The sequence below is a fragment of the Camelus dromedarius genome, chromosome 12 (assembly GCF_036321535.1).
Source record: "Camelus dromedarius isolate mCamDro1 chromosome 12, mCamDro1.pat, whole genome shotgun sequence".
Taxonomy (NCBI): Eukaryota; Metazoa; Chordata; class Mammalia; order Artiodactyla; family Camelidae; genus Camelus; species Camelus dromedarius.
The window spans coordinates 63,449,193-63,468,292 of NC_087447.1; the positions used below are offsets into that span (position 1 = coordinate 63,449,193).

The window sequence follows — 19,100 nt, forward strand, 5'->3', positions numbered from 1 at the left end:
TTACCGGAAGTGCTCGGCCGGAAGTGCGAGGCTTAGTCGCCTGCCAGTTTCCTTCCGCGAGATTCCGAGCTGGGGTGGGCGGAGGGTCCTGCAGCGCATTCTGGGAAAACCGCAGCGCTCTAGTCTTTGTTTTCGGCTCTAAAGCTGCGTTTGGTTTCCTGAGGGTCCTCCAAGGCTGCAGTTCCCTGGTTCCCGGCTCCCTGCGGAGGCGCCCCTGCTTCCTCCCTCAATTTTTGGCTGGCCCGGGGGCCCTGCAGACGCCGCCAGCATGTCCGGGGTGCGCGCTGTGCGGATCAGCATCGAGTCGGCCTGCGAGAAGCAGGTCCAGGAGGTGGGCCTGGATGGCACCGAGACGTACCTGCAGCCGCTGTCCATGTCGCAGAATCTGGCGCGTCTGGCCCAGCGGATCGACTTCAGCCAGGGTTCGGGCTCCGAGGAGGAGGAGGCGGCGGGGGCCGACGGCGACGCGCAGGACTGGGCGGGCGCCGGGTCCAGCGCGGACCAGGACGACGAGGAAGGTAAGGCCCGTGTCTGTTCCTCGAGTCCGCAGGGCCCGTCTGGGGGTCCCGGTTCCCGCCCAGGTAGTGTCACTGCCTCTCCTGTGCCAGGTGAGATGCTGTGCGTGGGAGTATTTTGAAAGCAGTCGTGCTCATCATCTTTTTTTTAATAGCTGGGCACTTTTAAAAATAGCTCGGCACTACTTGACTCTTAATACTCCTTATTCTTCTGCATATTTCTTCGAGTGGGAGCACTTGAGAGACACTGTCACTGATGAATTGTTTTAAGTTTTTAATAGAGCGCCTGCAGTATGGCACGCTCTGGTTAAGAGCCCTGTACTTCATATCTCGGCTCTGTCTTATATTAGCTGTGTGACCTCGGACGATTTACTTTGTTTCCCTGTGCAAGCAAGGTGGGTGATAATAGTAACACCTACTGAAAAGACATTTGTATTGACTGGAGTATGTGATAAGATCTAAGAGGGAGGCAGGGACCAAATCATGAAGTGCCAGCAGGCCAGGATAAGCATTTGGCTATTATTAGAAGGACAACTGAAAGCTTTTGAAGGATTTTAAGTAGACAGATGATTTTGTTTGCAAACCATTACTCTGGGTGCTATATATAGTAGGGATTATAGGGAATACGAAACTAGTTAGAGAACTACGGGAAAAGTATGAGTGGTTTTGGATTCTCATTGACAAGAATAAAAAATATTAACAATTCTTGATTTACTTACGTGCAAAAACCCCGTGGAAATGGAAATTTAAATGGTTTCAAGCCAGTGGTGTTGGGACAATTAAGGACCCATTTGGGAATAAAAGGTAAATACTACCTCATACCTCACACAGAAATATTTCTACAAAGATTGAAATGCACATGGAGAGAATAAAACAAAATATTGAAAAGAAATTATAATCACATAACTTCGGGAGTAGGAGAGACTTTCTTAAGCAAGCTAGGAAACAGAAGTTAGAAAGGAAAAGATAGGTATATTAATTACATAAAATTTAAAAATAATAATGGGAAAAGATGCCATAAACAAAGTAAAAAGATAAATGACATACTGGGAAAAGTATATGCAAAACATATGACACACAGTGGTTGATAGCCCTGATATTCAAAGAGTTCATTCAAACTGAAAAGAAAAAGAGAACTCATTGGAAAACTAGGGCAGAGATACATAAACAGCTCACAGGGGAAGGACTTCAGATCTCTTTGGTAGGGGGATGAAAATGAAATCATCATTAGGATACTGTTTTCATGAGTAAGATTGGTAGAAATTTCAGAGATTGTTCATTTCCAGTGTTGGGAGGGTGAATTGGTAGAACCTTTCTGGAAGACAGTTTGCAGTTTAGTATGTGTCAAAATCTTTAAATATGCATCTCTTTTGGACCGCTGATACCACGTCTCAAAATTTAACCTACAGAAAAAGTTGACCTATACACAGATTTGTGTTAAAGATGTTAACCACTACTAGCATTGTTGGAACCATACATGTCCATTAAACAGAAATGGTTAACCTTACTGTACATCTATGCACCAGAATATCATTCAGTGTGAAGAGAATGAAGTAGATCCGTATGTTCTGACATGGAAGTGTCTCTAGGACAGACTGAGTTGGAGGGTGGAAAGCAAGTTATTGGAAAATGGGGATATGTATATGTAAATGCGTAGAAAAACATTTGGATGGGTACGCCGCAATGGTTAATAGTAATTGCCTGTCAGGAGGAGAGAGAATCAGGGGAGGGGTATAAAGGAAAACTTTCACTTTTTACTCTGTAACTCTGTTATAGTTTGAACTCTGTATAGTGAGTGTTTATTCATGAAATTTAATTTTTTAAAATGATTATGAAGTTAGAAGATATATTACTAGTGTTTAATATCTGAATGCTACCATTATAGGTTATTTTTATTTTTTTGTCTTTGTGTATTGGAAATTCTCCACAGTTACTTATTTAGGTTTTATGAGACTGATGCGCTGCCTGCTGCGCCAAGAGGGCAGATTATTTAGGTTTTAAAAGCTGGAAGAAAGTTACTAAGAAGGCTTGTATAAATTTAAAAAGATGTTAGAATGTCTACCTATCATGTTGTAATGTTAGATTTAACTTTGGAACTCATATATCATATTTAATTTGCTATGTATGAATTCTGGCTTAAATGTTAAAGATTCAAGAAAGGGTAGAGAGAATGGGATAATAGAGGGAACAATTTGAAATAGAATTCATTATTTCTTCTTTTAGTGCTTTTAAACCTCTACATGAGCTTTCTGTCTTCTATTCAGTGTAACTAATACCTGTGTATTTCTTTTTTTCTTTCTCCTTTTAGGGTTGGTGAAATTTCAGCCTTCCCTTTGGCCTTGGGATTCAGTGAGGAACAATTTAAGAAGTGCCCTGACAGAGATGTGTGTTCTTTATGATGTTCTCAGCATTGTCAGGGACAAAAAATTTATGACTCTCGATCCCGTCTCTCAGGATGCACTTCCTCCAAAACAGGTATCTGTGGGCTCTCATTGAATAATGGTGCCATTTGATTAGGTCCCAGGACCATCTTTTAGGCTGTGTGCCTGTTGTTCCTTTTTCCTTCCAGGCAAAATTAAGTACAGATGAAGATTTAAAGGCAGACTAGTTCAAAACAAAGGCACAAAACTGCATCTCTTTTATCTATTATTTTATTAGTATACCTGTGACCCTCAAAGAGTTACATTTCTTTCATAATGTAGTACTTTAAAGGTTCCCAAGTCTTAATAAATTTCTTACAGCCTGGATCCTTGGTCTGTAATATGTACCTTTTACCAAAAGTACAATGGTAAAAGGGCTTTGGAGTCAAGACCTGGGTTCAAATCCTAACTCTGCCCTCACTAGCACTGTGACCCTGAACAAGTTATTTCTCTCTCTCAGTCTCAGTCTTCTCCCTCCAACCCCCATACCACTTTTTAGGGCCTGGTTAGCAAAGTTAGAATGGCCAGATGGTGGAGGAGGATATTTAAAGGTAAGTAGAGTTGTTGAGATTGAGGAAATGTATTCAGTTTTGAACATTGGAAAATGAAAGGGAGGCAGCAGAAGGATGACTTGGTGATGGAGAGTCTGAAATCGGGGAGGCCACTAAGTTGGTGCTTAAGGAAAACTAGCACAGACCATGACCTAGTTGGTGGCATGGAGAGGAGGCAGCGGTTGTAAGAACCCATTTGTAAATAAAGTTAATGGAATATAATTATTAACATGGTGAAAGCTTCTGAATCCAGAAACATTGTGTGGAAGACTTAAGAGATCATTCAGTCTGCTTCCTTCATTTTACAGTGAGAAAGCTGAGGTCCAGAGAGATCTGGGATGTGCTCAGATTGGAGTAAAGCCAGTGGTTAGAGAGCCAAAACGTGACCTCCAGCCCCTCACTCGTAGACCACCGCCTTCCCCGCCATTCTGTGCCTCTTCCAAACAGTCTTCGGGAGTTTCTTGAATTCTCCAGGAATTCAGAATTAGGTTCCCTAATATGGTCAAAAGATTATTGTGACACTTCTTATGAAACTTTATTATTTTGACTCTTATACAGCCAGAAAACATTTTATTAAACTTGACTTTTTGGAAGTATGTCTACACAAATTGGTAGTGATTATGGATATTTATGTATGTATATATAATACATAGATTTTGATTTCTCATCAGTTTTCCAAAAATCAGCATTCAGTGAAGTACATTATTATTAATGCTGCATAACTTCAGACTTAATTCGAAAGGCGCTTTAGTGGCTTGCTGTAATACAAGATAATTTTATGGCTATACTCATTGGAGACATTTCTTTATTTATTAAATCAAATATTATGTGCCAGGTATTGTTCTTGGGTCTGTGGATATAGTGGTTTCCACTGTTACATAGGTGACATTCAAGCAGAGATTATAGACCTTAATCAGAAGTGTAATGAGTGCCTGGAAAGGCTGTGCATGTGGGTGGGGTGGAGAGCGGGATACATAGAGGAATGGCAGGAGAGAGAGGGCACCTGACCCAGGCTGGGCGGGGTTGATGCCATGTTGGTTCCGAGTTATAGGTCTTTTGGTTTATTACAAGCCTTTATTTGAGTTGACCAAAGACATAAGTTAAGGTTACTATTTTTTAAAAAATCATTGTTATATGTGCTTTCCCCCTTCTCTTTGCTTTCCTTTAATTTGTACATTTTGTCTTGAGTAGGTATTTTGAGAAAATGTATCATTTTGAAATCATTTAAAAATAATACAGAACTGCACTTGGGGATTGTTTTTGTAGAATCCTCAGACGTTGCAGTTGATATCTAAAAAGAAGTCACTTGCCGGAGCAGCACAAATCCTATTGAAGGGGGCAGAAAGACTGACTAAGTCAGTTACTGAAAACCAAGAAAACAAGCTACAGAGAGACTTCAACTCTGAGCTTTTGAGACTCAGGCAACACTGGAAGCTTCGGAAAGTTGGAGATAAGATTCTTGGAGATCTGAGCTATAGAAGTGCAGGTATAGATAATTGTTAGAAAAAAATTCTGCTTTTTAACTATTGTCAAAAACTATAAAGGGTTGCTTGTAATGTTATATATTCTTCTATAATAGTTGTTTCTCAATTATGCTACATTTTGAAGCTTTATTTTCTGTATACGTAAGTCTGAAAAAGTTAAAATTACACTTATAATAACCTTTTTATAAATAGTTTATATTTAATTTGAAAACATGTTAGGTACGCCTAACAAAGTTCAGAGACAGGGTTTATGTGCTAACACACCTTGAACCATAATTAACATTTTAGTTAGGAACAAGGAGGTATTACTAGACTCCTAAATCAGGCGCTTACCCATAGTCCTTAAAAACTGGGCATAAAAGGAGAAAAGAAACATTTCTATTCTTCCTTATTCTGTTACATTTCTATTCTTCCTTATTCTGTTTTTCTCCCTGAGTCTGCTAAGCCGTTGTCACGCCTTGGGTGAAGAGAGAGGATGGTGAGAACACTTCACCCTGCTTTTTTCCCCCTTCAACTGAGGCTGCAGCGCTTGGTTAGGAATATCCTTCGTTGGAGGATACCAGAGTTTGATATCTTGAATTCACATCTTTTGGTATAAATTCTTTGTTCTCGAGCTGTAATATGTAATAGTAGGTTTCCTGAGATAATTATGGTAGTCTTTAAGCTGCTGAAGTGTATTGAGAGGAGCTAGACAGCAAAAGTTCATAAGATTCACAGCTCAATGGGGTAAGAACTTTGAATGTCAAGGGATTAAAAAAAGCAAGGCACGCTGGCTGTGATCACAGGGATAACGATAGTACTGGGTGATATTTTTAAAGGATTCATTTGCCAGAGCAAGCCATCGTTACCCTAAAATTAAGGGAAGATAGGTTGAAGTGGTTAAGTCAAATACTAGAGGACCTCCGTGCCTCAGCACTGATGGGAGCTGGAAAGTTTTGAGTTCTGAAGGTCATGTTTCATCACAAAGATGAATGAAGATGACAAGACGTTTTTACATTTTAATAGGTAGTCTGTAGAAGCAGTACTTTCTGGCTCTGGACATGGTGAGTTCTTCCCAACAATTAATTATGTACAAGAACCTCACCCAATTTCTTTCTATGAGACAGTCACCTGTGTTATAAAAGGATTTGATTACATTCTGGTTTTAACTGGAAGAAAATCTTGAACATCTTCCCTTGTTTTAACGTTACATTTAACTATCCATTTCTCAGATAATTCAGCAGCCCAGCACCACTTCCCCAAACGTCTGCCATACACAGGAAGACCTCACATGAAAGTAGGAATTGGTTGAAAAAGAGAGTGGTGTATACAGTGTCCTTTTGTCCTTCTGTTTTTGAATTCAGAACCCTTCAGTTGCAACCTTATTACAGAGACTGAGCTCCAGAATGTTTAATCTCCAAAGATTTTATCTGTGAAAGTATGTTCTAGAATTATATTAATTTTGTCAAAAGTCCATTGGAATAAAATAGTTTGGATGGACAGTGGAGTTTGTACTATAATGATGCCATTAGACTAAAGTGTATTTTTTTTAAAGTTAAATAACTCTTTTCTCTTGCTTCCTTTCTTCCTTTTGCTTACCACGCCTCTCCCTTGCCCTGAAACACACGTTTTTGGTGGGAACTTAATTAATGCCTCAGTGATGTGTATGTGAAGTGTTATTATATACTTCATAATTTGTGTTAAATTGTGTTAACAGTTTTTGACTTTCCTATTTGTAACACCCCATTAGGATCCCTGTTTCCCCATCATGGTACATTTGAAGTAATAAAGAATACAGATATTGACCTGGATAAGAAGATACCTGAAGATTACTGTCCCCTTGATGTCCAAATTCCTAGTGATTTAGAAGGGTCTGCATATATCAAGGTATTTGTCAAAGTATTTTTCAAATAATTTCTTATTAATAGCCTGGAGGCTAATTTGCTAACTTTTTGTTTTTGTTTTTGTATTACTATTGTCACATAGGTTTCGATTCAAAAACAGGCTCCAGACATAGGTGATCTGGGCACAGTTAACCTTTTCAAACGACCTTTGCCTAAATCCAAACCAGGTACAGTTATGTTCTGTCCTCTAACTTCTGGTCTTATCTGAGCTTACATTTACACATAAACTGAATACAGGAAAAATAGGTACTTTGAAGTAAGAGCAATTGGAAATGTATTTATAACTTGTTAATTAACTATTAGTGAATAGCTGTGCAATATTTTTTTAAAGATTGAACTTATTTACCAGTTTTCTCTGTGTGAAAGAAGTAAAAATCTTTATATTTTGGAAAGGATGTGCTGTAATATGATGTTTCCTGAACTTCTGTCGTGGGTATTCAGATCATCATTTAAGCTAGTTGGTGCCTGATATAATTGGATAATTAATCTGTACATACATCCCCTGTCTTTCAGGTTCCCCACACTGGCAGACGAAATTAGAAGCAGCACAAAATGTTCTATTATGTAAAGAAATTTTTGCACAGCTCTCTCGGGAAGCTGTTCAAATTAAATCACAGATCCCTCACATTGTGGTGAAAAACCAGATTATCTCTCAGCCCTTTCCAAGTAAGAGCAGCCTGCCCTTTTGAGATTTGTAGTTAAGACTTTGTGGGTTGGGATCGGGACAAAAAGGGTAGCTATGGGGTGTGTTGAAGCAACAGTAAGAGCAAAGAGGTGGGACGCTGTCCTCTGTACAGTGAAGCGGGCAGCGCAGCCTGCACTGCTGACTCTGCTCTGTGTCCTCAGGAGGGTCACTACTGGGCTTTAAACAATAAATGTGAAAAACTTGCACTAGCAAGGCTATTACTCAGTAACAGTTGCTCTGAGGTATCCATGCTAACACCATTTGTGGAAGATTTTTTCAGGGATCCTGTCTTACTGTCTAAATGAGATGTCAATTAGAAAATGCTTAATTTTTTTAATTTTAATTTTTTTATTGAGGTTTAGTTGATGTATAATATCACAGAAGTTTCAGGTGTACAACATAGTGATTCACAATTTTTACAGGTTATATTCCATTTATAGTTTTTCTCAAATATTGGCTGTATGCCCTATGTTGTACAGTATGTCCTTGTAGTTTTTTTGTTTTATACATAGTAGTTTGTATCTCTTAATCCTATACCCCCATTTTGCCCCTCCCCCTTCCCTCTCCTCACTAGTTAACCATAGTTTGTTCTCTATATCTGTGAGTGTGTTTCTTTTTTGTTATATTCACTGGTTTGTTGTATTTTTTATATTCCACATGTAAGTGATATGATACAGTGTTTGTCTTTCTCTGTCTGACTTTTTCACTTAACATAGTACTATGGCCATCCATGTTGTTGCAGATGGCAAGATTTTATTCTTTTTTATGGTTGAGTAGTATTCCACTGTATATATGTACACCACATCTTTATCTGTTCATCTGTTGATGGACACTTAGGTTGCTTCCACATTTTGGCAGTTGTAAATAATGCTGCTGTGAACATCAGGGTGCATGCATCTTTTCTAATTAATGTTTTTGTTTAGAAAATGCTGAATTTATTAAATAGCCATAATTCTAAATTTGTGGAATTGGATTTTAACTATATTATTCAAAGGCAGTCAGACTTATTACCCTAGAGATCAATTTGTAATTAGCTACACTTGTATTTTTACATAAATTCTGAGTATATTCTTGGGTCTTGTCAAGGGACTGGGTTTTAGGACTGAAAAATTTCGTCCTGATTTTTATGGGAGCAGGGAAGAACATCTGTCTTCTGGTCAGTAAGACCAGATATTAACTTAGTGTTTTGTTTTATTTTTAATTTAAAAGCAAGAAGAAACAAATTAGTTAATATATATAGCTTCTGTTCATTTGTCTTTAGGCACAGCTCAGGGTCAGCAGTGACACTGTAGGTCAACAGATTTGAATTGTTAAGTATGTGGTAGTTTTTTGTATTCATGAGTAGTCATTTTGGTCCTCTTCAAGTTCAGGATGTGTCTTTTGAGCATGGGCTGTGATTGGACTTCATGCAGACAGTTTGTGCCTTTCCATATTTTAGGTTGTTTATATCTGTCCTACTTATTTTTATAAACAGGCTTGCAGTTATCTATTTCTTTGTGCCATTCCTCAAATGATAAGAAATCCCAAAAATCTGCTACTGAGAAGCAAAGTCCAGAGGACCATCTTTATGTCCTAGAGCATAATTTGCATCTACTCATTAGAGAGGTAATGAAACAAATGTTTTTCCTTGCATTGTGATAAGCGTATCCAGGGCAGTGAATGTGTACACGCTCCCCTCGGCTGAGTCCTCATTTTTCATACGGCAGTGACATTCGCTATCTGTGATGTGAAAGGTCCTTGCCGTAGGCTCAGGGATGATCAGAATATGGTCCTGCTCCCAAGCATGGCTGCTAACGGTAGTAGGAATACACCACAGGTGTTACAGAGAGGTGTCAGAAACGCATGCTAAAAGATGATTCTGATTGGGTGGCTAGTTGAGTTATTTGGGGACATACTCTACTTATACACTGGTCATCTGGAACTGTATTTCCAGAGTGCTGGTTCACAGGTTAGGCTACTTTCAGAAGAGTCCTCCAAGAATCTTTTAATAGATCCCCTGCCTCACCCCAAAAGTTCTGTTCTTTGTGATGGTGAAAGAATCAGCATTTTTTTATGTTCCTCAGGTGGTTCTGATCGGTAGCCAAGTTTGGGAACCTCTAATCTAGGGTATGGTGGAGTGACTGTCTGCTGTTGGCATGTGTTCTGTCGATGGGACTTACTGAAGAATATTTGTTTTTATAGTTTAAAACTTTTAAAATAAAAACCGCAGCTTGAGAGGGACCCTTCTCTTTGCAAACTGAAATTAAGCATTGACTAAATGTTAACATTTATCTGTGTGCCAAGACTGCCTTTATAAGTGGTTCACATCCATTGCTTTCATGTTTCCAAAATGTGAGCTGTGCTTTGATTGAACATTGTGCAGTACTTAATATGTGGGTGTTGGTTGTTTAAAATGGCTATTCTCGTTAACAGTTTCACAAACAGACCCTGAGTTCCATCACGATGCCTCATCCAGCAAGTGCACCTTTCGGCCACAAGAGAATGAGACTTTCAGGTCCTCAAGCTTTTGATAAAAATGAAATTAATTCAATACAATCAAGTGAAGGGCTTCTGGAAAAAATAATTAAACAAGCAAAGCATATATTTCTGAGGAGTAGGTAAGGATGAACAAAGTTTTTCTTTGAAATTGCAGTCCTTTTTCCTCTATCAGTTACCTGATGTATGTTATTTTTGACATGTTTTAATTTTTTTTTTTTTTTTTCATGGAGAGGGAGGTGGCTACAGTATAAGAGTTTATGGTCATAGGTGGTCCTGTAAAGTTTGGGGAAGACAGATCCATTGCCCATGTAATATAATACATCATTTTTAACACTGGCCCCAGAATTTTGGAAGGTGAGTGTCTAGGAATGTGTCTTAGAACACCATACTTCAGCCCACCCAGGAGATACTCATTCCTAAACTGATTTAAACTTTTTACAGCTTTCTATATTTTTTGGTTGTTGCACATTTTAGGACTTTGGAAGGCACTTTTCCATATGTTGACTTATAAATCCCTATTCTCTGGGGCAGATCCTGTTAACCTGTTTTTACTGATGAGAAGATTGAAGCTTAGAAAAGTTGTGCAACTCACTGGAAATTACACAGCTAAAAATCAGGATTTATAAGCAGCAAAGCTTTAAAAATATTCCCATTTATCCCCCTTGGTATAGAAATAATGTTCAAAATATATCAACCCATCTGTTTACTGCTATACACAGGGAGACTTACTATTAATATAGTCATGTATCTTGAAACACATTTGACCATTGAACAACACAGAGATTAGGGGTGCTGACCCTCTGCACAGTCAAAAATCCAGGCATAACTTATAGTTGGCCTCTGTGCAGGCAGTTCCTCCTTATCTGAAATGGATTCAACCAACCACAGATTCTTAGTACTGTAGTATGTATTCAGCGAAAGAAATCCTTGTGTAAGCGTAACCATGCAGTTCAGGCCTGTCATTCGTGGGTCAGCTGGGTATGTGTCAGGGCATGTGTATCTCTTCTTTTACAAACAAATCTGGTATAAAATTTTATACACTGCCTTCAAAGATATTTTAATAGCTTTGTAATATCCCATTATGTGACTATTCTATTTCTTTTACCAATTTTCAATTGCTAAATATTTTTAAATTTCCAGTTTGTTGGTAGATGTAGTCCTGAGAAGAACACTCATGCACATATTTGTCTGCTGTAGAAATTTTTGAATCACTGCTAGGGAAACAAATCACAGAAGAGAAAATTAAGACTGGATTGAGAGGGGGGAGGGTATAGCTCAAGTGGTAGAGTGGGTGCTAAGCATGCATAAGGTCCCGGGTTCAATCCCCCGTACCTCCTCTAAAAATAAATAAATAATTACCTACCCCCCCCCCCCCAAAAAAAGACTGGATTGAAAGAAACCAGTACTAGAGCAGAAGCAGGATAAAAGAGCAGAGCCCAAGCCCATTGATGTAAAAGCCCCTTGTCCGTAAATGGCTGTTCTCATTTCCTCCCGGCTTTTCCTTCTCTTTCCGATAAAGTGCTAGAATCAGATATTAAAAACAAAATTTCCAGAAGTTTGGTTAACTTACATAACTTATGCTTTGGTTCTAGGCAGGGGCTGTTGATTAGTGTGTATAAAATATAAAGGAGAGATTATTGGCTCTCGAGTTAGGCTTTCAGCTTTTGTGCCCCAAACAGTTGTTGTAACTTTACGCAAGTTATGCAGCATTGCTAAACTGCTTTTTTACCTGCTGAAAAGTGGAGATAACAGTAGTATCTATTATTGTGTGAGTAAGGTTAAATGATGTAATTCATGAAAGCACTAATTGCAGTATTTGGTATATAATTAGCACTTGATGAATCTTAGTTCTCACTTACGTGTTTACTTTTGGAGTATAGGTTTTAATTATGCAATAAGTCTCTCTAGCTTCTCTTGAAAATGATTATAATTCCATGACAGTAATGGGTCTCAGGTGTGGTTATGTCCCAAGTCATTTGTTACCAGGGATCAAGAACTGATGCTAGTTATGAATAATTTATATTTATAGAGCTGAGGTTAGTACCCTAGAAGTACCCTTCTCACTTGTGTTCTGGTAAGATTTTTCGAGTAGGGGAAAACAAATGGAGTTAAAAGGAAATAAACTTCTCATGAGAATGTATCATGATGCGAAGCTGAGGAACAGTACATCAGAGTGGCATCTCACCTTCCTTTAAAATCTTTGCTTTTCAAATGGTGGTATTTTCGAAAAGTATTCATCTGGTTTTCAAATATCCATAAAATTGATAAGTGATTTATAATCTTGTTATTTTACATGGTGACTTTATAAAAGTTTTAACTTTTTTTCTTTAAAAGAGCTGCTGCAACCATTGACAGCTTAGCAAGTCGCATTGAGGATCCTCAGATACAGGCTCATTGGTCAAATATTAATGATGTTTATGAATCTAGTGTGAAAGTTTTAATCACATCACAAGGTTATGAACAAATATGCAAGTAAGTATCAGAAATAAGTTACGTGTTTAATATGTTAAGTTGCTTTTTAGGTACTGATATTGCTGAGTGAGTATATGAAGATTTTGGTTTTTGTTTGCTAGGGTGGCATAGCATTCCAGTAAATTTTATCAACTGTAGAGTGTTTTTTAAAAATGAGAGGTAAGAATGTCTAATATAGTCTCTATTAGGTGAGTGTCACGTAGCTGAGCTCTGGTAAAACCTGGACCCCCAGCGTGGGCAGAAAGCAGCCACGCTCCCGCAGACTCTGGCCACCTCAGTTCTTGCCTGGAGGCTGTGGCCGGCACGAGCATGTGAAGTCAGGAGGGCCGTTTATATAGAGCCTGTGCTTTTCATAGTGTGCCTGAAACAGCCTAAGTTTTGTGTCTCATCCAGCTGTTAATGATGTCTTTGATGACTTTTGTCCCCAGCATCCTGAAAAAAGTTGATGTACACTCATAAATCACAAGTGAATATACAGATGTGTAGTGCTGGTGGTGCCAGTGGTGGGGGGTTGGTGAAGGTGGTCAGAAGGTACAGACTTCCACTTATAAGTTCCAGGGAAGTAATGTACAGCGTGGTAACTACGGTTAATAATGCTCTGTTGTATATTTGAAAGTTGCTAAGAGAGTAGATCTTAAAACTGACTGTACTTCAATTTAAAAAAACAGAAAGAGTAGATCTTAAAAGTTCTCATCACAAGAAAAAGAAAGTGGGTAACCCTGTGAGGTAATGGATGGTAATGAAACTTGTGGTGCTGATCATTTTGTAACATATACAGATATTAAATCATGTTGTACACTTTAAATGAGTACAGTGACATTGTCAATTACATCTCAGTAAAACGGGGAGGAGGAGGGAGAACAAGTTAATACAGTTAGCTAGTGGCCATGAAAGGCATCTTTGGCCTCCGTTTGAGCCTCTTTGAAATGTAACCACTGGAAAGATGGAGCTGAGTCCCCTTCCCCACATCAGTCTGAGAGCCACCAGCAAACCTTTATCAGGGTCTGTGAGGATGTTTTATTTTTCAAACTTCCGTTGCTTTATTTCAGGCAGACCTAGACACAGTGGTCTCGCCAGTGAGCAAAACACACCTGGAAACAAAATCACCCTGAGGAAGAGGGAATAGAGTACATTTATAATGCTGTATTTTAGTATGGAGGTTTTAATTCACTGTTTTTTTTAAAGTGAAAAACAGTAGATGAGCATGATTTAAAGATCAAACGTGGAAGATACAGGAGTATACAATGCAAAGGGAATCAGTCTTGAAACCTCTAGGAAAAGGTGGTGGATTGGATCACTGTCTTCTTCCCCCTCTACCTAAGGAAGTAATGGAGGTGGCTCGGGGGTGTGAGGGACAGAAAGTATGAAATACGTGAAACAAGTTTGGCATTTGTTTTTAACTATTAAGTCTGGGTGATGGGGTCATCGGCTTTCATTATACTACACTGTACTTTTGTTTGTGTTTGAAATTTTCCATAATAAAAAGTTAAAGAGAGTGAGCGCAAATGGGAAGAAAAGCAAAAAATTGATCAGCATTGAATTTTAAATTATTTACATCTAGAACTAAGACCAAACAACTGGGATTACGGTCACAGAACCCAGTGTAAATGTTCTAAACTTCTGTGAGGAGAGGTTGGTGATAATGTAGCCTTGCCAGAACCAGGATGGGACAGGAGGTAGAAGGAAGTGAGGAACGCCCTTCTCCTCATCTTCTGTAGCTCCGGTCATCTTACGGTATTTAAAGCCGAAGGTAATTCTCTTTCTTAGAACTCTCCAGCTTTCCATTGGTGAACGTTTTAGTTGGATGCCTGCAAAATAATCTGTACAAGTGTATCTATAGAATAAAGTCCTACAAGCATAATTGCTGGGTCAAAAGAAGGGGTCATTTAAAATTTTGATTATTGTTACCAAATTCCTTCTCTGAGTGGTTGCCATAAGTGTGCTGCCATCGATAGTAATATGACCCTCTTCCCTGACACCTTTGTTTAAGAGAATTTAAAAATTTGGTTAGATTTCGAAATCTTTTCCTTTAAGTATCTGAGTTTTATGTTTTTCTTGGAAAGGAATATGTAAACATTAATTCATCAGAGTTACAATTTCATATAGACAGTTGCCAAAATGTTTTTATTCTGAAACGTCTGCTGTAAAACAAAGTTAAAAAAAAAAGTTACTATCAAATGTGGAAAGAGATAATGCTATATTTTCTGCATTTGTTCATCTAGATGATTTGATTTGGGGAGTTTTGTGTTTCTTTGTATATGTCATATGCTGAAAACTTATAAATTGGTTTGGAAAAGTCTTGTGACCTGTATGTATTTTCATTGGCTATGTTTCTTTGTTTGACCTAAGCCAACTTAATAGAGTGTACACATTCTGACTTGTTTGCTGATTATTTCAGGAGGGGTAAAGAGTTAACAAACCTTTTTTCTTTCTGTATGAGAATTTGACCTTGGGTTAACTCTCTAGCTCTAGTACCCTGGTAACTTGGTAAGGAAAGATGCCATGTGTGTTACTAGGAAACACTGTTACCAGCAAAAATCATCCCAAATTGGTAAAATGGAGCTAGACTAGGAGGAATTACATATACCTGATAGTGATGGCTTTGGATTTCCCGCAATCGGATGACTTCTACCACTGGACGGTGTCTCTTGTGGGAACCCCAGAAACCATGCCTGTGAAGCTATTGCAGGAGCATGTGGCTCCCGTGAGGAATGAGGTTTCTAAGTCAGGGAAGATCCCACATAGTCTCAATGTGGATTTTACTTCATAGCAACGAAGGCGTATTGCCACCATGTTGACAGCTGCAGGGACGCCATAGAAGAGGAGCAGCTCCTGCTGGCCACTGGTTCCTCCCCTGTATTGTTCTGAGTGCACTGGTGCTCAGTGTCCTGTGGTGGCTTGGTGGGAGTCCCGACAGTTCCGTTGAACCTAAGAAAACTTTTCCCCATGGGTGTTGGTGTAGGTTTTCACTACTGTTAGATTCTTTTTCTGTGAGGTTAAGGTTTAATGTTTATGGCATTGTACGAGGTAATTTTGAACACTGCTGACCTTCAGTATGTGTGTCTATAAAGGTCCATCCAGCTGCAGTTGAATATTGGAGTTGAGCAGATTCGAGTTGTACACAGAGATGGGAGAGTAATCACACTGTCTCATCAGGAGCAGGAGCTGCAGGATTTCCTTCTGTCTCAGGTAAAGTTGCAGACCACAAATCTTGAGTCCCTTTCTCTTGTAACCATTGAAAGAACAAAGCAGGTAAGAAATAAAATGATAAAAAGCCATTTTTTTCTGCTATCTAATTTCTAGTGCATATTTTACAACCTACTGGCTAACTGAAAATGTTGATAACTGTCCTAGGTTTGTTTCTACTTAGTTTGTATTTGAGATGAAGGACTGGTTCTGAGACCATCAAACTTTTATTTCTCACGTTTACCAAGATTTACAGTCCCTCCGGGACGACATAAAAGTGGAGAAGTATTAACCCAAGAAAACTAGAGTAAGGAGGATCAGATACAAAATTGTAGTGACCAGTCTCCTTAGTGATAAATGAGATACTTTCACCTTAAGCCCTAAGAACGAGTTAGGGCTTAAGGGACAGGACGGAAAGTGCTGGGTTCTAGTACCAGCTCCACCACAAACTTGCTTTGGGACACTGGACATATTTCTGGACCTTTCTTTCCTCACCTGTAAAGTAGGAACAGTATTTTTCCTGCCTTCCTCGTGGAGTTGTCATAACCCATTGAAATCCTGAGTTCTGGGAGTTACAGGAGAAAGGGTAGGTTTTGAAATGCTAATGAGTTTTTCACGTAAAATATAAATTTGCATTTCACATAAAATTTTAAAATACTGACAGCTCCCCCCCCCCCAGAAGCAGTAATCTTTTATACTGACTTGTTTGTGTGGTGCCAAGTAAATAAGGTGCATTTGTGAGGTATGGCATCGCAACCCTTTAGGTTGACTGCACCTAAAATGGTTTTGGTCGGCTTAAGCACACACAGAGAAATGTATTGACAGGCTGTTGGGTAGCTTCCAGAATTGAATGGCCGTCCAGAGAATAAGGCTTGCAGATGGATTGGGATCAAAGGAAGCTGGATGGTGAGAACCACAGCCAGGGGAATGCCATCCCAACACTTCTGCCTTTGTCGCCGGTGGCAGGAGGTACTCTGAATTGCACCTGTGTCTCAGGCAGGGTCTTAACAGGAAATTCGGTGGCTCACTTGGGATAATTTCAGGAGGGTCTGTTTACTAAGGATCTATGGATCAGCCTCCCGGGCAGAGCTGGGGGGAGTGTGCACCTGAAGGGGTAAGTGGAGGGCGCTCAGCGTGCCCTGCGGCTGCTGTAGTGCTGCTCCACGCTCTGTCATCCAGGTGGGAGGCTCCCGTTGGCCCAGTTTAGGTTGTGTGCCTGTGTTCCAGCTGCCAGTGGACAGGGAAGCGAGTATCAGGCTATTTTAGCTTCTGCAGTGGAAGGTGGGGTCCTGTTCCTTTCCCCCCGCTAGTCACCCAGAGGAGAGTTCCTCACGCATAGGATGGGGTTCCTGTGCCAGGCAGTGAAAACCCCAACGAGAGTTTACAGTCATGATGTCAAGTGACTGCGAAGTGGGAAGCCATGCTGTTGTCAGTGAAGTCTCCTTGCCGTTCACAGATGTCACAGCATCAGGTGCATGCAGTCCAGCAGCTCGCCAAGGTGATGGGCTGGCAGGTGCTGAGCTTCAGTAATCACGTGGGCCTGGGGCCCGTGGAGAGCATTGGCAACGCCTCTGCCATCACCGTGGCCTCCCCGAGCGGCGACTATGCTATTTCAGGTACTTTCTGCTGCTTTGAATGCCAAGAGACCTTTGGGAGTTGGGCCTTCACATTTAGCTTTAATAGTTACATAGACTTAGGAGTAATTTCTCTCTGCTACAGGTGAGTTCATGTCATCATTATGCTGAGCGTTTATCTGCTCATAGCTGTTACTCAGAGCAACAGATTATTACTTCTCTTTCTAGTAGTTATAAAAAATGCTTTGCTTGACAACACATTTTTCTAGGAGATTATCTGAAAATTGCCATCAGCATTGTTGCTCCTGCAGTTTAGAACTTTTAATGGAGAAGTGACTTTTTAAAATATGCTGCTGTAAATATTGCAGGAATAATATCTGACCCTAAAGATGGTCAGGAGATGGAACAGAGAGGTGTTTTATGAAGCACCTACTGTGAGTAGGGCACTTTGACGGGCATATACGCATACTACCTAGTTGACAATTGTATTCGGAGTGCTTATGGTTTTAGTGCGATCTTTTCTAATACCTGCTCTAAAGACTTGAGAGAGTGGGTAATTACAAAGTCTTCCCCATAGGATCACAGCTTGTGACTCTGCGGGCGTGGTCATTGCTGGGTCTTTATTGATAGGGATTTCAAAATACCCTTTTCTTTCCTGAATACTAAAGCATTATTAAAATTTGAAGTTTTCACTCAGAGTAATCTTTCCTTCGTTCCCTTCCTGATTTTGAACATTTGCGTTTCATCATATAGTAGGTGTATATTAACCAACTCATTGAATGATTGGGTTAGCAAATGTTTCAGAAAAAAATAAATGATGTTCTGAAAATAAATAGGACATTTGATTTATCTAAGCCAACTTCTCATCTTGCAAACAGTAATTCATGAATAGGTATACCAGCCTCGTATCTAGCAGATTTTTTTTTAGCATATTGATACTGAAAATGCACTTGTAAATAAGACCTTCCAAGTGGATAGACAAACAAGGTTTTGGTAGTCGTGGAAAATGAGGTTAAGTGATCTTTGTTGTTTCTAGCTTGGAAAATGAGTATTGAATATTTTGGTTTTGCTCCACAGTTCGTAATGGCCCTGAAAGTGGCAGCAAGATTATGGTTCAGTTTCCCCGTAACCAGTGTAAAGACCTTCCAAAAAGTGATGTTTTACAAGATAGCAAATGGAATCATCTTCGTGGACCATTCAGAGAAGTTCAGTGGAATAAAATGGAAGGCCGAAACTTTGTTTATAAAATGGAGCTGCTTATGTCTGCACTTAGCCCTTGTCTACTATGATTTTTTTCCAGAGCAATTCCCAGAAACTTTGACTTGAGAAATGTTTGCAGATCAACTATAAGCACAAGGAAGAGAAATCTTCCAAAGGAGTCTTGTTTTTTTAAAGGAATAATTAGCAAATGTTTACCTAGCATTTTGAGACCGTTCACTTTAAAAGTGACAAGTGCTTTGAAATGCACAAGTTTATGTACATTTATAGGGTACACAAGTTTGGAGAGATGTAAAATACTTTTTTTATGCAGTTGATTTGGAATGTTACTAACTTATAGGTTTGAATTTGCTTTTTAAAATATTCCTCTGATGTTGACATCAAATAAAGCATATGGTTAAAAATTCCAGACACTCTGAGCTCTTAACCTAAATGAACTGTGTCTTTAATCAGCTTGTCTCATTCCACTATTTGTTAAAGATTGCTTAAGAATATTTAAACACTCTCAAGACCCAGCCTTCATACAGGAAAGAATTCCCTCACACTGAGGGAAGCAGATCCTTTTCCTGAAGTGTTACAGGGTGCATGCCAGCACGAGGAGCCGGTTCTCCCCTCCCCACCACAGCTGTAAAAG

The 19,100-nt window shown here is 39.4% G+C and overlaps 1 protein-coding gene across 1 annotated transcript; it reads left to right on the plus strand.

Moving 5' to 3' along the window:
- Nucleotides 1-36: 36 nt before the first annotated feature.
- On the plus strand, nt 37-18,885 carry MED17 (mediator complex subunit 17). Its single transcript, XM_010988905.3, has 12 exons — nt 37-518; nt 2,824-2,990; nt 4,753-4,972; nt 6,700-6,836; nt 6,936-7,020; nt 7,367-7,519; nt 9,013-9,143; nt 9,951-10,135; nt 12,351-12,488; nt 15,560-15,677; nt 17,131-17,290; nt 18,326-18,885. The coding sequence occupies exons 1-12, from the start codon at nt 269-271 to the stop codon at nt 18,535-18,537; spliced, it is 1,956 nt and encodes a 651-aa protein (XP_010987207.1). The 5' UTR covers nt 37-268; the 3' UTR covers nt 18,538-18,885.
- Nucleotides 18,886-19,100: the final 215 nt, after the last annotated feature.

What these genes read in the sequence shown, in the direction of transcription:
- MED17 (XM_010988905.3), top strand. Translation starts at nt 269, where the DNA reads ATGTCCGGGGTGCGCGCTGTGCGGATCAGCATCGAGTCGGCCTGCGAG. An exon ending in GGACCAGGACGACGAGGAAG is followed by an intron (nt 519 to 2,823) that starts GTAAGGCCCGTG and finishes TTCTCCTTTTAG; the next exon opens with GGTTGGTGAAATTTCAGCCT. An exon ending in TATCTCTCAGCCCTTTCCAA is followed by an intron (nt 7,520 to 9,012) that starts GTAAGAGCAGCC and finishes TTTTATAAACAG; the next exon opens with GCTTGCAGTTATCTATTTCT.